The 18,080-nt window shown below is 39.1% G+C and overlaps 1 protein-coding gene across 3 annotated transcripts; it reads left to right on the plus strand.

The window, feature by feature from the left end:
- Positions 1 to 7,705: 7,705 nt before the first annotated feature.
- On the plus strand, positions 7,706 to 16,158 carry LOC133462425 (glutamate-rich protein 1). 3 transcript variants are annotated; one of them, XM_061743666.1, is made up of 6 exons: positions 7,706 to 7,989; positions 8,558 to 8,695; positions 8,784 to 8,930; positions 11,442 to 11,840; positions 13,657 to 13,851; positions 15,962 to 16,158. In XM_061743666.1, exons 1-6 carry the CDS (start codon positions 7,971 to 7,973, stop codon positions 16,060 to 16,062), a joined length of 999 nt encoding a protein of 332 aa, XP_061599650.1. In that variant the 5' UTR covers positions 7,706 to 7,970; the 3' UTR covers positions 16,063 to 16,158. The 3 variants fall into 3 exon arrangements, with proteins under 3 accessions (XP_061599650.1, XP_061599651.1, XP_061599652.1); XM_061743667.1 differs by having other exon boundaries at positions 11,445 to 11,840; XM_061743668.1 differs by having other exon boundaries at positions 8,793 to 8,930.
- The last annotated feature ends 1,922 nt before the right edge of the window (positions 16,159 to 18,080 follow it).

Below are 18,080 nucleotides of genomic sequence, written 5' to 3' on the forward strand. Positions count from 1 at the left end.
ATTAAGGAACTTTCCATTTATGCATTGTGGCAGGGTGGAGGATTGGGCGTGGTCTGCAAGGAGCAGCACACAGGTGGCGCCTGGTTCAGCTGATTGGGCACACCTGTGCCCAATCAATCTCTCCACCCTGCCTGGCTATTTAAACAGCTGCTGCACACCAGCAAAGGGTTCTGCTCAGGGGAAGACACGGAGCTACGGTGTGCTGGTCCTCGTCTGCGTCTTGAGTGATTCAAAATAAAACACGAAACCCTGTGTCCTCCGTCCTGTCGGTCGACCCCAGTGGAACGAGATTGCTACATCATAATGCATATATTCATTTCTTCTTTCAGGGAGTTTTGAGGAGGAATGAACTGTACCCCAAATGCCCCACTGCCACATAGCAAAACGGGTTGCAAGATCTTTCAGTGTTCCTGTTTAGGGGGGAATCAAGCGAAAAATATTTTTTCATCACAGAAAATACAGTTGCCAGTATAGTTACAAGCAGTGGTGGACAGTAACGGAGTAAATTTACTTAAGTACTGTACTTAAGTACATATCCAGAGGATTTTTACTTTACTTGAGTATTAGATTTCTTTGGTACTTATTACTCTTACTTGAATACATTTCCAAGACAAATATTTTTACTTTTACTCGAGTACATTTCTAGGAAGGCTGAAAAGTACTCGTTACTTTCAGGTCTGCTCTTTTTTCTTCTTCCCTAAAATCCTATTGGACACAAGCTGTTTTTGTCAAAGGAGGAGACCTATGAATGAATGAATGAATGAAAAGATTTATTGGTCACCACCAAGCATGTACACTTAGGTCACGACCAAAGGGGCAGGGCTGAAGCCTCGGCTTATGAATGCCCCCCCTTCTTACATATAAATATAAATGAATACAACAACTGAATAATAGCTAACGACAACAAAAAACATATGCATATTTACATGCATACCTAACTACTTACGTACTAACATACGTACCTACACATATATCCATACATGTACATACATATATACGAGCACATTACATATCCACATACATATGTACACTACACATGCTTACAATACACTTACATACATGCATGTATCTGCAGACACACATGTTAAAAAAAAAAAGGATTATTTAAATTATTATAAAAATGATACTCAATATACTCATCCTTTTGTTTCCTTTCTTTATGCCATCATTCCATTACCCGGGAACAAGTCTGTACTTATCCATCATCATGTCTTTATACCTTTTTTTAAAATTCAACACATTTTTGCTATATTTTAATTCTTCTGGCAATGCGTTCCATAACCTCACGCCACAGACAGAAATGCACCTACTTTTCAAAGCTGTATTCCAGATCGGTTGTTTCCAATTGAATTGTTCTCTGAGGGCATAACCCCCCTCTCTCTCTCTGAACATGGTTTGTATACTGGGAGGAAGTAGATTTTTTCTGGCTTTAAACATAAACAAAGCTGTTTTCTGATCTACCAGGTCCATGAATTTGAGTGCTTTTGACTTGATAAATAATAAATTGGTGTGATCATAAAAACCAACATTATTCACCATTCGTATTGCTCTTTTCTGTATTGTGCAAACTGTCTGTAGTGTGGTCTTGCAAGCATTACCCCAGATTTCAACACAGTAAGTCAAGTAAGGTAGAATAAGTGTGCAGTATAGGGTATTCATAGATCTAAAGTTAAAAAAATGTCTGACTTTGCTCAATACTCCGATACTTCTGGAAATTTTTAATCTTACCTGGCTTACCTGTGGTTTCCAACTGAATTTATGGTCTATTATTATCCCCAAGAAAGTGTTCTCATATACTCTTTCTAAATCAACTTTTTCTATTGTTAAACCTACCTGAGTTGTTAAATGTGTTTTACGGTTTCCAAAAATCATAAATTTGGTTTTGTTTAAATTCAAAGATAATTTGTTGATATCACACCACATTTTCAGTTTGCCTAGTTCAACTGTCACCTTCTCCATTAACCGCTGTAAACAATAATCTGAACAGAAGACAGTTGTATCATCTATCACAGTGCACGCTCTCCACTGGGATGTACGTAAAGCAGAAATACGTCAAGCCTCCTCAAAACGATACCGCCAAAGTAGCCTGCGTTTGTCAAAACAGAGCCGCAACAAGTCAAGACAGAGCCGCAACAATAGCTACGCCTGCGTCAGGAGAAGAAAGACAATCCGCTGAGTCGTCTGAGTCTGATAATGAGCCGGACTCGGAGCAGGGACTTTCACAAAATCCTTGGCCGTATCTTAACTCAATGTTTGAGTTTGACCGAGTAAAAAACGAGGGCACAGACAAACCACAGACAAAAAAATTTAATTAAATTAAAATTAAAAAATATAGTAATTTACTGATGTGGAAAATAAGAAATTTACTCTTACTCTTACTCTTACTTTTACTTAAAGTAAATTTAAAAGCATTTACTTTTGGATACTTAAGTACCTTTAAAAGCAAGTACTTTTCTACTCTTACTCGAGTAATATTTTGACTGAGCTACTTTTACTTGTAACGGAGTAAATTTTGACCAGTAGTATTTGTACTCTTACTCAAGTACTGGGGTCGAGTACTCTGTCCACCTCTGGTTACAAGTGTATACTCAGCTACATGACAGATACACAAAGACTGTTGATGCAGATGTGGAGAAAAAAAAAAGAGCGAAAACCACCAAAAGTATGCTCATTAACTGAAGTGAACAACCAAAGTCTGCAACCCAGCTGAGTCACACTCCATTTGAGTCTGAAAGGAAAACTTTTCTCTTTGGCATGAGCTATCTGAAAGTGGCCCTAGATATAGAAGCATTATTACTTTTAACAATGAAAATGCATTCATGCAGAGACTGATTTTTTCCCCTCCTGGACTGTTAGGTACTCCCTAATGAGACCGAAGGGTGAAGATGAAGAAGAAAAAAAACCCTCTGTAATTGAATTTGCGGTAAATGGATGCTCTTCTGGACCCCTGATCCTCCTCTCCCCTTGTTGTAATGGACTCTAGTACTTTACACTGACACTAGGGGCAACACAGCCTTGTTTGTCCACTATAGAGATGAACATTCATGAAATACATATTCTTCTTCATGCTGACCACATTTCTGACCTTGGTAAAGAGCACAGGCAATTATCACAAGTGTTGGTGTATACTAGAATATCTTTCCGCCTGCTTTTGAGGAGTACAATGCACCACTCGGTGAGCTTATGGAGATCTGAGAGGATAAAGAGGAAGTGGAGTCACTCCAGTACATTTCAAAGTTATTCTAGTCTACCTGAGCATCATTTGCCCCCTCTCCTTCTCTATCCAGTCAAGCAAGGAAATGCAGTGGGCAAGGTATGAGATCTGCACTCAGACCTGACCATCAGTGACCTGACATACAAGCACACTAAGAGATATAATATATAAGAAATAAGTTGATGGGTGTGACACTAAACCCTGAGAGTTGAAATAACGCCACAATGTTATCGATAATGTATCATCTTCATGAACTATGCAGATGTAGGACACATGATGCAGCAAAGTTATTGTGTGAACTTTCCTTTTTTTAAGTGCATAACGCACCAAAAGGGAATTGTAAAGATGTGCAAATGAAGCGGTAAAACATGGCACCTCCAAATGCTCATGAACAGACAAAGGGCGCAGAATGCAGCGATGTGTCGGAGGCCTGGATGAACGTCAAAGCCGCACGTGGAACAACATGCTGCGATGCCTTTATATTTAATGTAAGACCGGAGCATGAAAATGTCAGCCTGTGCGAGCAGGCTGTCAGCCAATATGCCAGACATTTTGGATTTTACTACTACTTTTTAAACCTGGAAATGGAAAACAGACACTGAGTGAGTCAGCCGGTTAGATGTCAGAAATAATGCACTACACTGAACACAAAAGAGCACGAAAAGTGTTTTTTTTTTTCCTCGGCTCCTCAAGATTATCATGAAAATGTCCATAAATGAAGACTGACCTCAAGTTTGTAAAATCTCCCCTTTGCGTTTTGGGTTTCTTGAATCTGTGGTTCTTACTTTTGCAGTAAATTTTATTATCAATGCTGTATTTCCCTCATAATTTTACCCTTCTTATTTTTATTTTTTTTTCCAGTACTGAACTTTTTTCCAGTACTGAGACCACCTCTCAAATGATGAAAACCATATATCACAGTGTCATCACACTATGGAGAGCATATTGTATCTGGTCTCTGATTTTTTTTTTTTTACAGGTAACCCTATCCCTTCTCACTCTGAACAGACTCGATAATGTTACAGTAGCAGAAAAATGCATTAAAAAGACTAGCCATATCAAGCTAATCAAAAAAAATTATCTTTCACTTGACAATCAAAGATTCTGCTTCCTTGATTGTCTGCCATTAGTGTGATTTGCTTTACTTTTCTGATATATTCAACTTCATTCCTCGGTGTAAAGGGTCTAGCTAAGACAGGATTATAAAGGGGCAACGCCTTTTGCCCGCAGTGATGGCGTTATTGAATTCATCTATTCTTTACTGGGAAACTCAAGTAGATTTGAAGTTATATGGAGTTTTGCACTTGTATTAGGATCAGATTTATTTATTTTTTAAAGTATTAACATAGGAAGCTGTAAGGAGAAAATTCCGAATTGGACTTGGATCATGAAATCGTATCTTTGTCTCCAGCCAGTTGGTTTTAAAGGCTTGCAGCTGATGAAAGGCGTGGGTACGCAGCTCTGCACGGTGCATGATATAATGATGAATATATTTTCTTGCATAAGCAAATTGGTAAAATCATTATCGGTGCTGATACAACAAGTTAGCTGTATTTACTGCAGTACCATGGCAATTGATAAAAAGGTTTCACATAGTGTAGGTATATATATATAGCATAGTATACTGTAGGTATAGGCCTATGTGGTATCTTCTGCACCATGGGACCAGTGTGCTGTTTCACCTCAAAGCTTACACACTGAGACGTGTTGTTGCACATTGCACATGCACACAAAGATTCCCACATGCACACTTGGATCTTGCATGTTATTAAATTCAAATAAAGTGGTCTCCCATCCGTCTCCTGCAGTCCCTCTGCACCCCTCTACTGAAGGCAAACTATTACAGATGCACAATCGCCAGTGAATGGAAAGAGGCAAAACAAGAGAGAAACTCGGAGAGGCAAAAAGGAATGGAATTGAAAAGAGTGTCTGGTAAAAGAAGAAAAAACTACTGAAGTGAGAGCAAAAGAAAGAAAGAAGAATTAGGTATGGTGAGAGGAAAGCAGAAATACATCTTTCAGGGTGAGTGGCTGAGTAGAGCCTCCTGAATGTTTCAACATTTACTTTGAGTCTGACCAGTCTACATACCCTCTGTTTCTCTCCCCCGTAAACCCAGATGACATCACTGTGCACATAAATGCTTTTCAAGTTGGATGTGCATCTTCAAACAGATCATAAGAGCGTAATCGTGTCACTGCCAAGTCAGGCCAAAGGCTTCGTATTGACGACTCTTACGTTTGTTGGAGGCATGTATGTATTTGTGTGCTTTTTAACCAGCAGCCTTTAAAAAATATCCTAAAAATGACCAGCTATGGTACTTTTTTTGTCTTTCATTCATTTAATATTTAATAAGGAACTTTTCACTAAGCTGTCTTCTATTTTTAAGGCATTCTCATGGGGCACTGATGCAGATGGGATACCAGATGGGGATCCCTGAAGCTGATTAATGATATTTATTTGTATTTTTCCGTCTCATAGGAACTACAGTGACTGTTACCTGCCCATTTATACGTTTCCGCACTCTGAACAGCCAAACACACACATGAAGTATTTGCATATGTACTTGTGTATAGCACTCATCGTCATTATCTTCATAATGAAAAAAATACATTTTGCAAAGAGTCCCACATTAATGTTTGAGAAACTTAAGTCCGGTATAGTATGAGCTTCATATCCAATGAATTCTTATACAAGTCCATACACACAGAAGACTCATGCATACAGTGTGCCATTGAAGAAAAGATGGGTAACCATCACGGCCTAAAAATACAAGCCTTTTTATATCATTTAGCAGGTTGAGAGTTCAGCATTAAAGAACATTCTGGTTAAAGCTTCAGACCACCAGGGTGAACGCCAATAACTCCACGGAGCAACCAAAGAATTGCAATGAATATGGCCCCCTATTTATAGTACCTCTGTGATTATGTTGTCTGACTACGTGAGTGCTGGCAGCCAGCACTTTGTCACTCATAGTGCATGCTGTGCATTTCGTGTGGATTCAGCAGCAGTCCTTAAGCAGGTACTCAACCCTGCATGCTTTCTTTTTGTGTCATTCAATCAAAGGAATCTTTTGAAGTTCAGAAATCAATACTCACAATGGCATTGAGTCTTGATTAACACAGCTGAAAGTGAGGACAAGATTTTTGCACAAACAAAATGGTAACTAATTCCTCTTATACAATGTTCACACAGCAACAAAATTGCTGAACTAATTTCCACACTGTGCATATAAGTGCAAGTCTCACTACGACTAAGAAGTGCAGATGGTACATATACTGTTCAATGCAGGGTTTCTTTTTTTATCTTACAAATCCTGACAATATTCCCATGCCTTCCTATGCTGTACTGTAAGGAGCTCCACTTTCATTCAGGATTTTCAGTGGTGGACGAGGAGCTCAGCCAAACCCATTCAATGAAGCTCGTCCACCCACAGAGACTAGTCAACACGGCAATTATAGTATTACATGACTGTGCACAAAAGGAAGAGTCTGTGGGAAATCAAACATAATATAACATCCATTTGAGAATTTTTTTTCACCTAAAAGGGATATATTTTTATCTGGAATGCTCCTCATTAAAGTCCCTTCTTTACGTAAATCTAAGTGGAATAATATGCAAGATCCATAAAAACAGGAGTGATGGACAAATCCCATGTGCATGCAAAAGTGATGCAAAGATTACATTATTATATTACTATCATGATAGAGCTGCCTCATTAATAATACACGTGACTTCGCCTATAGCTGACTCCCCTGCACAACAAGACAAACCCTGCAATCAAACTGTTCAAAGACATCTTGTTAATGTAAGGGATGACTGAATGTGTGCAGAAGGGTTAAGAAGGAATGAGAGAGCAGGACTTACCTTCTTCAGAGCTGACATTCTAGGTGGATCCTCCTCCTGCAGAGCACGTTCACATGCTGAGGTCCCAAGCCAAGTTTGGTGGGTGCGCAAAGCTGAACTCAGCGCGGTGCTGATGCTGAGCCGTGAGGCGTCTGCTCAGTATTCTCATCTCTCTCCTCCAGCGGCTCGGGCTGCGCACGCTCCTTAAGGCTGATTTATGGTTCCGCGGAGCCTACGCCGTACCATACGCCGTAGGCTCTGCGTCGATTTAACGCGGAACCATAAATCAGCCTTTACTGCACTCAAACACACGGGGAGCTCTACCCGGAACAAAAGTTAACTCACCTTAAAACTAAACGACCGTTCATTTTGTGTACGATGACATAATTAAACAAGTGCCCTTAGATATGGGCTGTCAAGCGCAGTATAATTCATCCTACTTATAATAAACTGAATCAAAATGTGTATGTTCTACCCATGAAATGACATCAACCATGTCTAAATCAACAGCCGATTTGAAAAATAGGTTTGACTTGTACATGCAGTGCAGAAATTGGAGATATATCGTGGTCCTAATTGTTCAGACGACTAATTCAAGTTTGAATTGGTGATATTTTGACTGGAGATCCGCGCAGCAGCAGCAGGGCGTCTGTGCTGAGCAGCAGTGCAGCACATGGTTCTGACCCGCTGAGCGTAGTTTAGGGTCTTTCAGGCTAATATAGGGTTATATAATGAAGCAGAAGTGCAGAAGCAGGCTGTTATGTCTGTGTGTGAAACTAAATGTTATATAGATGTGAGGTAACTTTAAAAGCAAGCGTGCTTGATAGCAGAGCTAGCTCGTTAGCTGAAGTTGCTGATCGTGTGCGGGGTAAATGCTTTGTTTTTTTTTCGTTCCTGTTCAGTTGGATACGATATGGCACAAAGGAAGACAGGTGAGCACCCTTTTTTTTTAAAAGATACTAAAACCTATAAAGAAACGGAAAGGAGCGTGTACGAGCCAGCTACTGCAGCTAGCCGCTGGCTAGCTTTGATGTAAACAAACACACGTGCTCCACTGATATTGATATTGAAGTCTGAAGGACCAAACGCCAACAGCGTGCAGTTTATTATATATATATATATATATATATATATATATATATATATATATATATATATATATATAATGTCATACATTCTGTATTCATTAAAATTCAACTGAAATATTGCAAGCCTTTTATTATTTTAATATTGCCAGAATATTTTAATTTTTTGAGATAGGATATTTGAGTTTTCTTAAGCTGTAAGCCATGATCAGCAATATTAAAATAATAAAAGGCTTGCAATATTTCAGTTGATTTGTAATGAATCCAGAATGTAGCACATTTTTGCATTATAGAAAATAAAGGACTTTATCACAATATTCTAATTTTCTGAGACAGTCCTGTATATACATATATGCACCAGATGAAAATATTTTGTTAACTCAACATCTGTTTTTACTATTTTTCTTCTAACTAGTATTTCAAACAAAAGTTCTGCGGAAGCTTTACCCTGCAGCTCCTGCCCGGGCTGAAGATGACGGCTCCCCACACGCAGAAACACTTACTAAAACCACACACGGGAAAAGAAAAACTTCTGGAAAGGACAGAGTGTGTGGTAGGTTCAAATCGCAAACCTTCAGGAGTTGCCATCTCCCTGCTCTTTGTATTTGCTTGTATTTATTTATTTGTGATGGTTGTTTCAGGGAATGCAGGGAAGAAGAGGCTTTCAGCCAATCCAAGCCCTCGGATTTACACAGTTTTACCTCCTCCCCCAGACTACAATCTGCATTCAGAGGAATCTGTCACACTTCCTCACCTGGAAAGCAGGACTGGTACAGAGGATCCAGCTGGTAAAACAATACGATTCTTTATATTTATAGACTAGCACTATACACCGTTTATGGAGATTTACTGTCTGTCTCCAGATTGGCTCCCTCCATTCTCTATTCTCGTTCTTTTCTCATTGTCTTTGTTATGTTCCCCCTAAAAGACGTATAACTTATCTAGAAAATATTTTATCTTTATTGTTTTCATCTTGTACTGCGATGTCCAGGGTGTGCCCCTGCCTTTCACCTTAAGAGAGCTGGGTTAGGCTCCAGCAGCTCCCTGTGATGCTCAAACAGAAACTATATATATTGGCTTGAGCTTTCCTTATTTTTTTATTTATTTTATTTATTTTTTTTATCCATGATGAGTTCAGGGTCTGCAGTTTTATTCAAGGATCTCACGCCTTATGCAACTGTTATGCTTCTTTTAAAAACTTATTTTTTTGTTTTTATTTTTTATAGCAAAATGACCAGGCTGAAGTGAAACCAGTCAAAGCCCCGATTCATTACACACGTCTCTATGGTCATGCATTAATATTGACCTCCACTTCCATCCAGACTAATGTTTACCTCAGTGAAATGAAAAATATTCACTGGCTTACATAGGGTGTGGTTTGAGTTTACTCACTCGAATAAGTGACAAGGTTAAGTTTGATTAATTGCTCTTGTCAGCATAATGGATCATAATTGAACATATTTTTGATTTAGTGGGTAGTGAGCCTTCAGTGGAATTGCAATCCTGAGTGCTGTTTGAGGTTAAATAGGATTTGATTCTCATAAAGGTTAATAAAGCCATCAATATCATATTACAGTAACAGTGCAATAAATCTAGTTGAGGTGGTAAAGTAATGATTAATGTCTTATGAAGATAAACAAAAACCTCTGTTTATCAGATGCAGTGTTATGCTGGTATGGCGAGGCTACTCCTGCGCTCCTAGAAGAGTCACAACAAATCAAATCAAACGTTCTCACTCATCTGTAATGAAACATTTTCATCATAATTGGAGGGTTTATCCGAGGTGACAATGCAGTTATCAGAGAGCACACATAATCACTGACTGATTTTGAGTTTAAAAAGGGATGTAGTTGCCTTGGTAATTACCAGTCCTCAAACACATTTCAACGGTTGAGGGTTTGTGACTTATGAGACACCGTTCTTCAGCAGTCATCAGAACATTAGATGAGCTGATTCCTTAGATGATTGTTGTTCCATTCCTTTGATAGATTTCTAAACATGCAGGATCAATGCCGATGCTTATTGAAGTACTTCTGTCCACTCGTCCATATGTCTGTGTCCTTGGGAGGAGACTGAACTCCACATTTTTTCCCTAGTGCATTGATCGGTGTGTAGATTTGTAGATGGGAAAAGCAATACCTAGACACACTAAAAAGAGAAATCTGTGTAGATCTCTATAGACTAGAATAATGTGAATGAGTGTGTAGATGTGAGTGAGTGGAGTATAAAAGCACTTTAAAGTGGCCGTTTACCATTTTAGAGCCACTTTCATACATGAACAGCTGACAGTTTGAGGAGAATGTGTGAAAAATGCCTACTACTTTTTCACAGTGATGAATTCTGTCCTGGATATGAACTTTTATGCGTTTATAACTTTTATACGTGAAAATAGTGGGAGGGAGTGTTGGAGAGTCCCTGTCAAGGGCCTGCAGAGTCAATCGTGTCTGTCTGAGCCTGCGAAAAAGTGTGCTGTGGAAATTTTGTTAAAAAGATGTTGATTTAGATGTAAGTTCTGAATGACGGTGTTTAATTCAGTGCCATGTGTATTTAAACATTTCAACAATAGAAATGTGAATGAGAACAAAAATACAAGACAACAGAAACAGATATGAAGTAGGAAATGTTCAACCCACATAAGATGAATAAAAAGATGCACTCAGCAGATTGTCCAGAAATTTAATTTTCATTTATGTATCTGTGAGCGGTGTCTTCTCCAAACTTTTTCCCAGTATTGTGATCACATGCACTGCCATCTCCCTGCCAACCAATCTGCTGCTCACTGCTGTGAAAGGGTCATCAAGAACTCAATAGGAGCTGCTTTCTAGGTCTTCTCAGGGCATCTGGCTGTTAATGAGTGCAGAGACGTGGCCAAATGCCGAGGGAGCCCTTCAGCAAACAAGACTCTATTTTCTGCACCGGCTCCCATGTCAGCCAACAGAAAGATATTCAGCACTCTGAAGAAAAACAATTCCTCAGAAAAGAGCTGGCAACTGACAGAAGAAAGGAACAAATTAAATTGCTGTGTGGATTTCCATAAATTAAGAGTAGTTTGGTAATCTGTAACCTGTAGTCCTTTCTCAAGTTTTAACATCTGTTTTCGATTGTCGGTGATTTTTATCTGCTTGCTAACACGTGGCAACAAAGGAAATAATCTCACTAATTGTTCATTTGAGATTGATATTTAAGTCTGATTTAGATTGTTTTTTCCCCCCAAAACAATATGTTCATAAGGAAACCTACATAGATTCATTTTAACAATGTATATAAACAATTCACACTCATACTTCCTTTTTTGCCAGCAGAGGAGAGTAAGATTGAGAGCAATGAAGAGCCGGTTGAGGAGAAAGAGGGAGAAGAGCAAAAACGGAGGCGGAAGAGGAGGAAGAAGAAACCAGCTGCCCTTCAAGACTGTGGGGAAGATGGGGCATCTCTGGGGAGTGAATCCATGACGAGTCAGAGTCAGGTGTCCTTAGATGGAGGAGGAGAGCATGTTAGCAGGAACAAGAAGAGGAAACTAAAGAAAAAGAGGCACAAGGAGAAGTTGCTGTCCATGGGTCTGATGCCTCGAGCTTCTACGTTGGAGTTCACCTACCAAAAGGATGGAGATGAAAGGGAGGAGGAGGAGGCGGAGGATGAGAGAAGAGTTGCTGAGCTGTCAGGGTTTCTGAGGACAACAACGGAAATCTATATGTCAGATAGTAAGTATTGATTAGATTGTTCTGGCATTTTTGGACAATGATCATGCTGTCTGTACTAAATCCTGTAGCTGCAAACTCACCATTGAACTTGGGGGTCGGGTGAGGCTCCACTCTTGGTGGTGCCCTTCCGCCAATACCTTTTACGTTTCAGCTGTGCAACCAATCAACCACCCATTCGTTCTTAAATATAGTTTACAATCACAAATTGAAATTCTGACAAAAGCTGAAAGTGTGAATGAAACGCAATGACATGATTCGATCAGCCGAGCTGTCTGTGACTCAGCAAAATTAGTTAAAACACAGATTGATAACTGGATGCAAGTTAGAAAACTAAAACCTTAAAACAATACGAATGTATTAGATTAAAAATATTAGTAAAATCAATACCAGTTTTGTTTACAAAGAGGTGCAGATTCCTTCAGCCGCTGGGGGTTCGATCGAGGATTTGAACTCAATGAAGAAGGCGATTAAGCTCCAAGGTGCACCGTATCCCCCGGCGATAATTTCATCAAGTGTGTGTGTGTGTGTGAACACATAAGTGAATGCAAATGCACATTAGTGAGTCTGTTTGGGATCTATTTTATTCATGGACACTTGCAAACTGAATTCCCCTCCCAGAACAAACAGACCAATGTTATTTTCTTACCAGTAGGATATACATTTTTTCGTTATTTAATTATTACATAATTTAATTGCAATTCTTTCTTTATTTAATTAGTTTATGTAAATGTATATATATCAGTTGGAAGTAGATCCAGCCAAGCAAAGAGGAATCACATGCAGATTAGCAGTTAAATATTCTTGTAGGTCTCATTTGTCATTATTGATTTGTTGGAATAATATTGGAAATTGGAAATTGGAAATATTGGAATCACATTTACATACATCCAGAAGTAAAGCCCAGTCGATTATCCAGCAATCATCACTAATCTGTCATGGATTTAGGATGTTTTTTTTTACTAAGAAGGAAAATAGTCCAGATCCTCTTTATGGCAGAACAAAAATGTTCCCAAGTTGAAAACAAACTGAAATACAGTATTTCTGAATGTTAAGCAAACATTTTGTTATGCTTGTGGGAATATCTTATATATGGATGAATACTTATGTAACAACTGTTAACAAGCTATTATATTGTAGTTAAGATCAGTAAAAATAACATTTCTAAAATAATACCTGCAATAGACCTCAGCTGTCTGTAAATAAGGCCAAAACATCTAACTTTTGTCACAAATCCAACCTGAACCTGCCAGCTATCAGACACTTCCATTCCCAAGATAATGGAGACATAAAATAATTGAATCTTCATTTGTGAACATCATCTGTGAAACAAAAGTAAACAGACAACACCTTCAATAATTGTATTTTTTAATTGCCTCAGTAGTTTATTAACAAATTGTGTTGTGAACATTCAGGATAAAATTTTAATTCACATTATATAATTCAATTTATATCACGAGAAACTTTTTATTTGTTAACCTTCAAGAAGTAGCTTGCTGTAGTTTAAGAATCATAATGCACATGTTCTGACTGAAGGTAAATCTGATAGTTTGTCCATTTATTATAATTCCTCAGCTTTTAATTTGAAATGTTTAGTCTTGTTATTAATAAATTAATTAGTAAGCTGCTTTACAAGAAAAGCATACTGTAGGCTCCAAATAAATCCTGTGATCATATTAGTTCTTGTTTTCTTCAGTCTTTAATACCACAGGAGTTTTGCATCACCTCTTGAAAAAATAACTACTTTCAGTAAAAGCAAAGTAGCTATTGATGTCTTATTTAACATGTTTTTTTTCCTCCTTTTTTATCGTGCTTGCAGCCTCGCCGCATGTAGTCAGGATCCCTCAGCTGTCTGCTACGCTGGATGACCTCATAGACGGCTTTGCAAGCGAACGCAAGCCAAACTCCGTCTTAAATCAGCTATACAGTCTCAAGACTTTTATTCAACAGAAAGAGACAGAAAACCTAGAAAAGGCCCTGAAAGAGCTCAACAACAACCCCTTCATGTCTGCAGGTGAGTTGGAATATGAAAGATTAAAAAGAGATTTTCCAGGAAGGGTGATGGTAACGGGGCATGCAGAGGCTCATATCCAATGAAGCTTCATCGCTGCTGCGCGCATCATCTCATCTACCGACCAGTCCACACCGGCCTCTTGATAAAACTTGCCCCTAACAGAATATTGACGTGTTAATACTTGCCTGTGCTTGTCCTTGTTTGCGTGATATTATTTGCTCTTGACATTAATATTTATTGCTCACCTGGGTTTACTTGCCCTCACTTGTTTTTATCTGCCGCCCGCTACCTGCTCACACTTATTCAGTGTTGGAACCGGTCTTGTCCGTGTTGCATCCTGCACACAGGTTATCCCCACCATGAATTAACAAACATGTTTTCAACCCTGTCAACACCCCAAACTTCTCCAGCGCCCCCAGACTCTGAGGTGTAAGGTGTTTGTTGGTACGTTTGCTGGCAAGCCTGCCGTGTAATAGGATCAGCAGGGGCTTTGGTGCCATTACACACACACACGCACACACACACACACACACACACAGCGTGTGTGCGTGTGTGTGTGTGTCAGAATGAGCTTGAGGGAGACCAGCCAGTGTATTCAGCCCACGTTTTTTTCAGTGGCGCTCCCTGTCACCAAGATGATTCCGAGAAAGAGCTGTGCTTCCGTATCACCACTAAAGCCCACAAGAAATGTGGAAAACCCCTCCACATACCTGTCTCAAAAGGGTTTTATGCACCACCTCACCCTCATTTTACTGTACAAGTCTCTAGCTTTAACAGTTTATTAAACATTAGCTTTTTAAGACGGATTCTAATGGAGTCAAAGAATTTGTCCAAAAGCTGCATTTCAAGGATTTATTTACAGATCAATCCTTTTGTGTTTCTTGTATCTATTCAGCTGTCTTTGCTTTAGTGTCTTCAACTTTTGCACTTTAACCAGAATGCACAATGTATGATTATTTCAACATCGACATTATGAAACCAACAATTGTCACATGGAAGGTCGTGATTCAGTATTGTCATGCTAGATCCTAATTGTTGATGATGTAAACAAAACCTGAATGGTTGTCATGGACTTAATATATACCATTTTATGCAGACTTCAAGAGCAAAACCTTGCGTTGTTTGCTGGTGAGCGACATGCAGAGTCTGCATGGATAACTACACGAGGGAGCAGCAGAAGAAAAACTCTGAAAAAGAACATTAGATTACAGGAAGGAAAACAGGAAATTATTGATGCGAGTCGGTGTATCCGCAGACGTAAAGCGGCGGGGCCTCTTGTTATAGCTGAACTGTTTGCTTGCGGATGAGTCCTCAGAGTCCTCTGAGGAGCCCACCTGAGCCTCCCGAAGTTTAGAGGAATTAGGCTCATCTGTCTATGCATCTATGCATCTGTACAACCTCCTCTGACTTTTTGCCAGTTTGCTGTTTGCAGTCAAGATGACAAAGCAACATTTAAAAGATGGTAAAAAATCACCCTGATTGAAATTCATTACATCCAATTAAATCTGTTCAAATTATTCCTTGTAGAAATTTAACGTTGCATTGCAGATAAAGGATAATATTCAAATTTCTTCAACATGTGACTTTATATTTGTGAATTTGTGAACATTTTGATTCACACTGGTACCATTCCAACAGGATTTTACTGGTAATTGTAACTCACTGCCATGGAGTAGCTAATCTAGGTGGGTGCGTGCTTTTAAAGCCCTTCTGGGCGAGAGTCTAAAGCTTTCCTTTTTCTGTCTCTTCTTTGCGGCAGCAATCAATCGTCCGCAGGAGCCAGTTTAAAATAGATTTCCTTTAAGCATGTTTTAGCACATTCTGGAGTTCCTCTCATGTAATGTACATCCACATATCATGTAAATGTATCTTCTGCACAAGCTGAATTGAGCTCTAACTTCTCAAGAATAAATTTAAACAAAAAAAAAAGATTCTGTCTCAGGTGGGAGGAAGATGTCTGGATAAATGTGCAGGATGTGTATTTAGACATTTTGATGTGAAATGTTGAAAATACAATGACAAGTCCTTCGGTGAGTGTTATTCTGCTTTTGTGTTGTCAGAACTAACTGAAATTTTTTTTTCTTTTTCCTCTATTTCTTTGCTATTTTAGAGGAAACCACTGCAGTCGTTGCACTGTGCAAATACTGGATCACAGATATTCTTCCCATGCAGAGACACAAGACAGCGGGACTTCCAGCAACACACCCATGAGGATGTCTTTGCAGAGAAAAATAGACACTGGGATTGATATTTCTGTAAAATGTGAATTATTTTAATAAAATCTTTTTAGGTTTTTTATTTTCTGTGTCCAGCCTTTTTACTTGCATAAAAACCTTTCTGTTCAGACACCAAAGTTCCCGTGTTTTCTTAGTTAGCGACATAGTTCAACATACATTGCTACTCACTACTCCGTTGTAGCTCAAATGAATCGAACATTGGTTACAGCTTCACATTCATTCTTCTGCGCTACTATTTTAATTGCCAGAGAAGCAAATGTCAGCCACACCAAGAGCTCCTATCTTGTTTGGAGACGCTTTGACATTTAAACCCAGACAGTTAACCTAATTGTCCAGTTGTCTACGCTTTACTCCACTGTTCCTGTTCCTCGAGTTGTTGTTTTTTGCATTGAAAATCTTCAGTTTAAACCACATCCCATGATGATTAGCGACGGACGGTAATCGGTCCAATCGGTTACATCATCACAACAACAGCTCTTCTTTGTCTGACTGTGGGCTTAGTATGGCTACGTGGGCCGCTGTGGATGGACGTTTTAAGACCACAACCACCTGTGGAGATTGTTGCGTAGTTTCTGCATGAGCTGCATACCTGCCTGCAGCTCAGGGAAGCTATTTTAATGTATTTGTCCATAGCTCAATGCCAGGTTACGAGTTCAGGAATAGGGCAAAGAATTATCTCAGTTGGACAGCGGTATTTTGATGACCAGAGTTAGAGCTGCCTGCTATTTACCAACTTCAGAGGAACTGTTATTCTAGACAATTGATGCATCAGTAGACAACAGCTTATTAAACCTGCATTGAGAGGCACAGAGCTCTGGGTGTGTGTGTGTGTTTGTGTCTGTTGAAAAGTTGCAGTGAATCGTCTGACCATTAATAGATGTTAAAAGGTGCCGTATCTGATGGTAGATTATGTATTTTTTTTTCTTTTAATCCTCAACTATTGTTAGTATGTGCAAAAATTTCCACATAACACGCATTGACCAGTTCAGCCCCTGACACATCTGTCCACTTGACTATCATTTCTAAGCGGTTATTTGTTGTAGTTTGAGCTCTATAACTGCAATATGATTTAAATGAGACCTATAAGTCTAAATTGGCTTATTTAATAAATAATTTCCCCATTGCTGAAAGTTTAGGGTTTCTCAATCATATTTTCAACAAAAGAAAAAGAAAAATCAATAAAATAGAAGTATGTAAAGCGTGAAGGTTTGGTTGTTTTGATATGAAATGTCCTTAGGAGATGGCTATTTCATTAAATTGAGAGGAGGGATCCAAGATGTTGAGAGGGTGGGTTGTTTTGGAGACCCGGTCTCATTTCCTGGAGTTCTGAAGACATGTTCAAGTTTTACTCTGCAGTTTTACTCTGCAGTTTACGGACAATGCAGTTTGCTCTTTCTGTCATCTGAGATGTGAAGCTGTGTTTTAGAGGCAAAGGATAGTGAATCAGCCATTACATCCCTCTGCTTTTCATTTTATTTCTCTTCTGCAATACTTTGAACGTGGTTGCATCTTGTACATAACTCCTGTGGGCTTCTGAAGTTCAAGCGGCATCATAGTTCTGCAGCATTATTGCCAGAGTGTAAGATTAATCATGCTCGGGTGAGCTTGAATGCAGACTTGCATCCTGTTAATGAAGATGAGAAGAGGATGATTGCTGGCTGCCCTCGCTGGAGACAAGTCCTCTCGTCCAACATGAGGGAAATGGTCAGAACCAAGCGGCACAGCTGCCTCATTATAAGACTCGGATCTATGCACCCGAAGGCCAAGGGGGCTATTAAAGCTTAAAGAAATTTGCTGACATGTATACAACAGCAGAATCAAGCAAGAAAAAGTTTAAGTGGGTTCTGGTGCCTCTGACCTAGAATTACTCTTATAAGAGCTTCGGTCGTCAGAAATATTTGCCATGAGATTGGTAAACAGCCTGTTTTAGTAATCAAAGGTTATTTAATATTTTTTATTTTCATTTTAGCAGGAAGAAAAGGTTCAGAATGA

This window comes from Cololabis saira, chromosome 16 (genome assembly GCF_033807715.1).
Source record: "Cololabis saira isolate AMF1-May2022 chromosome 16, fColSai1.1, whole genome shotgun sequence".
In the NCBI taxonomy this organism is placed as follows: domain Eukaryota; kingdom Metazoa; phylum Chordata; class Actinopteri; order Beloniformes; family Belonidae; genus Cololabis; species Cololabis saira.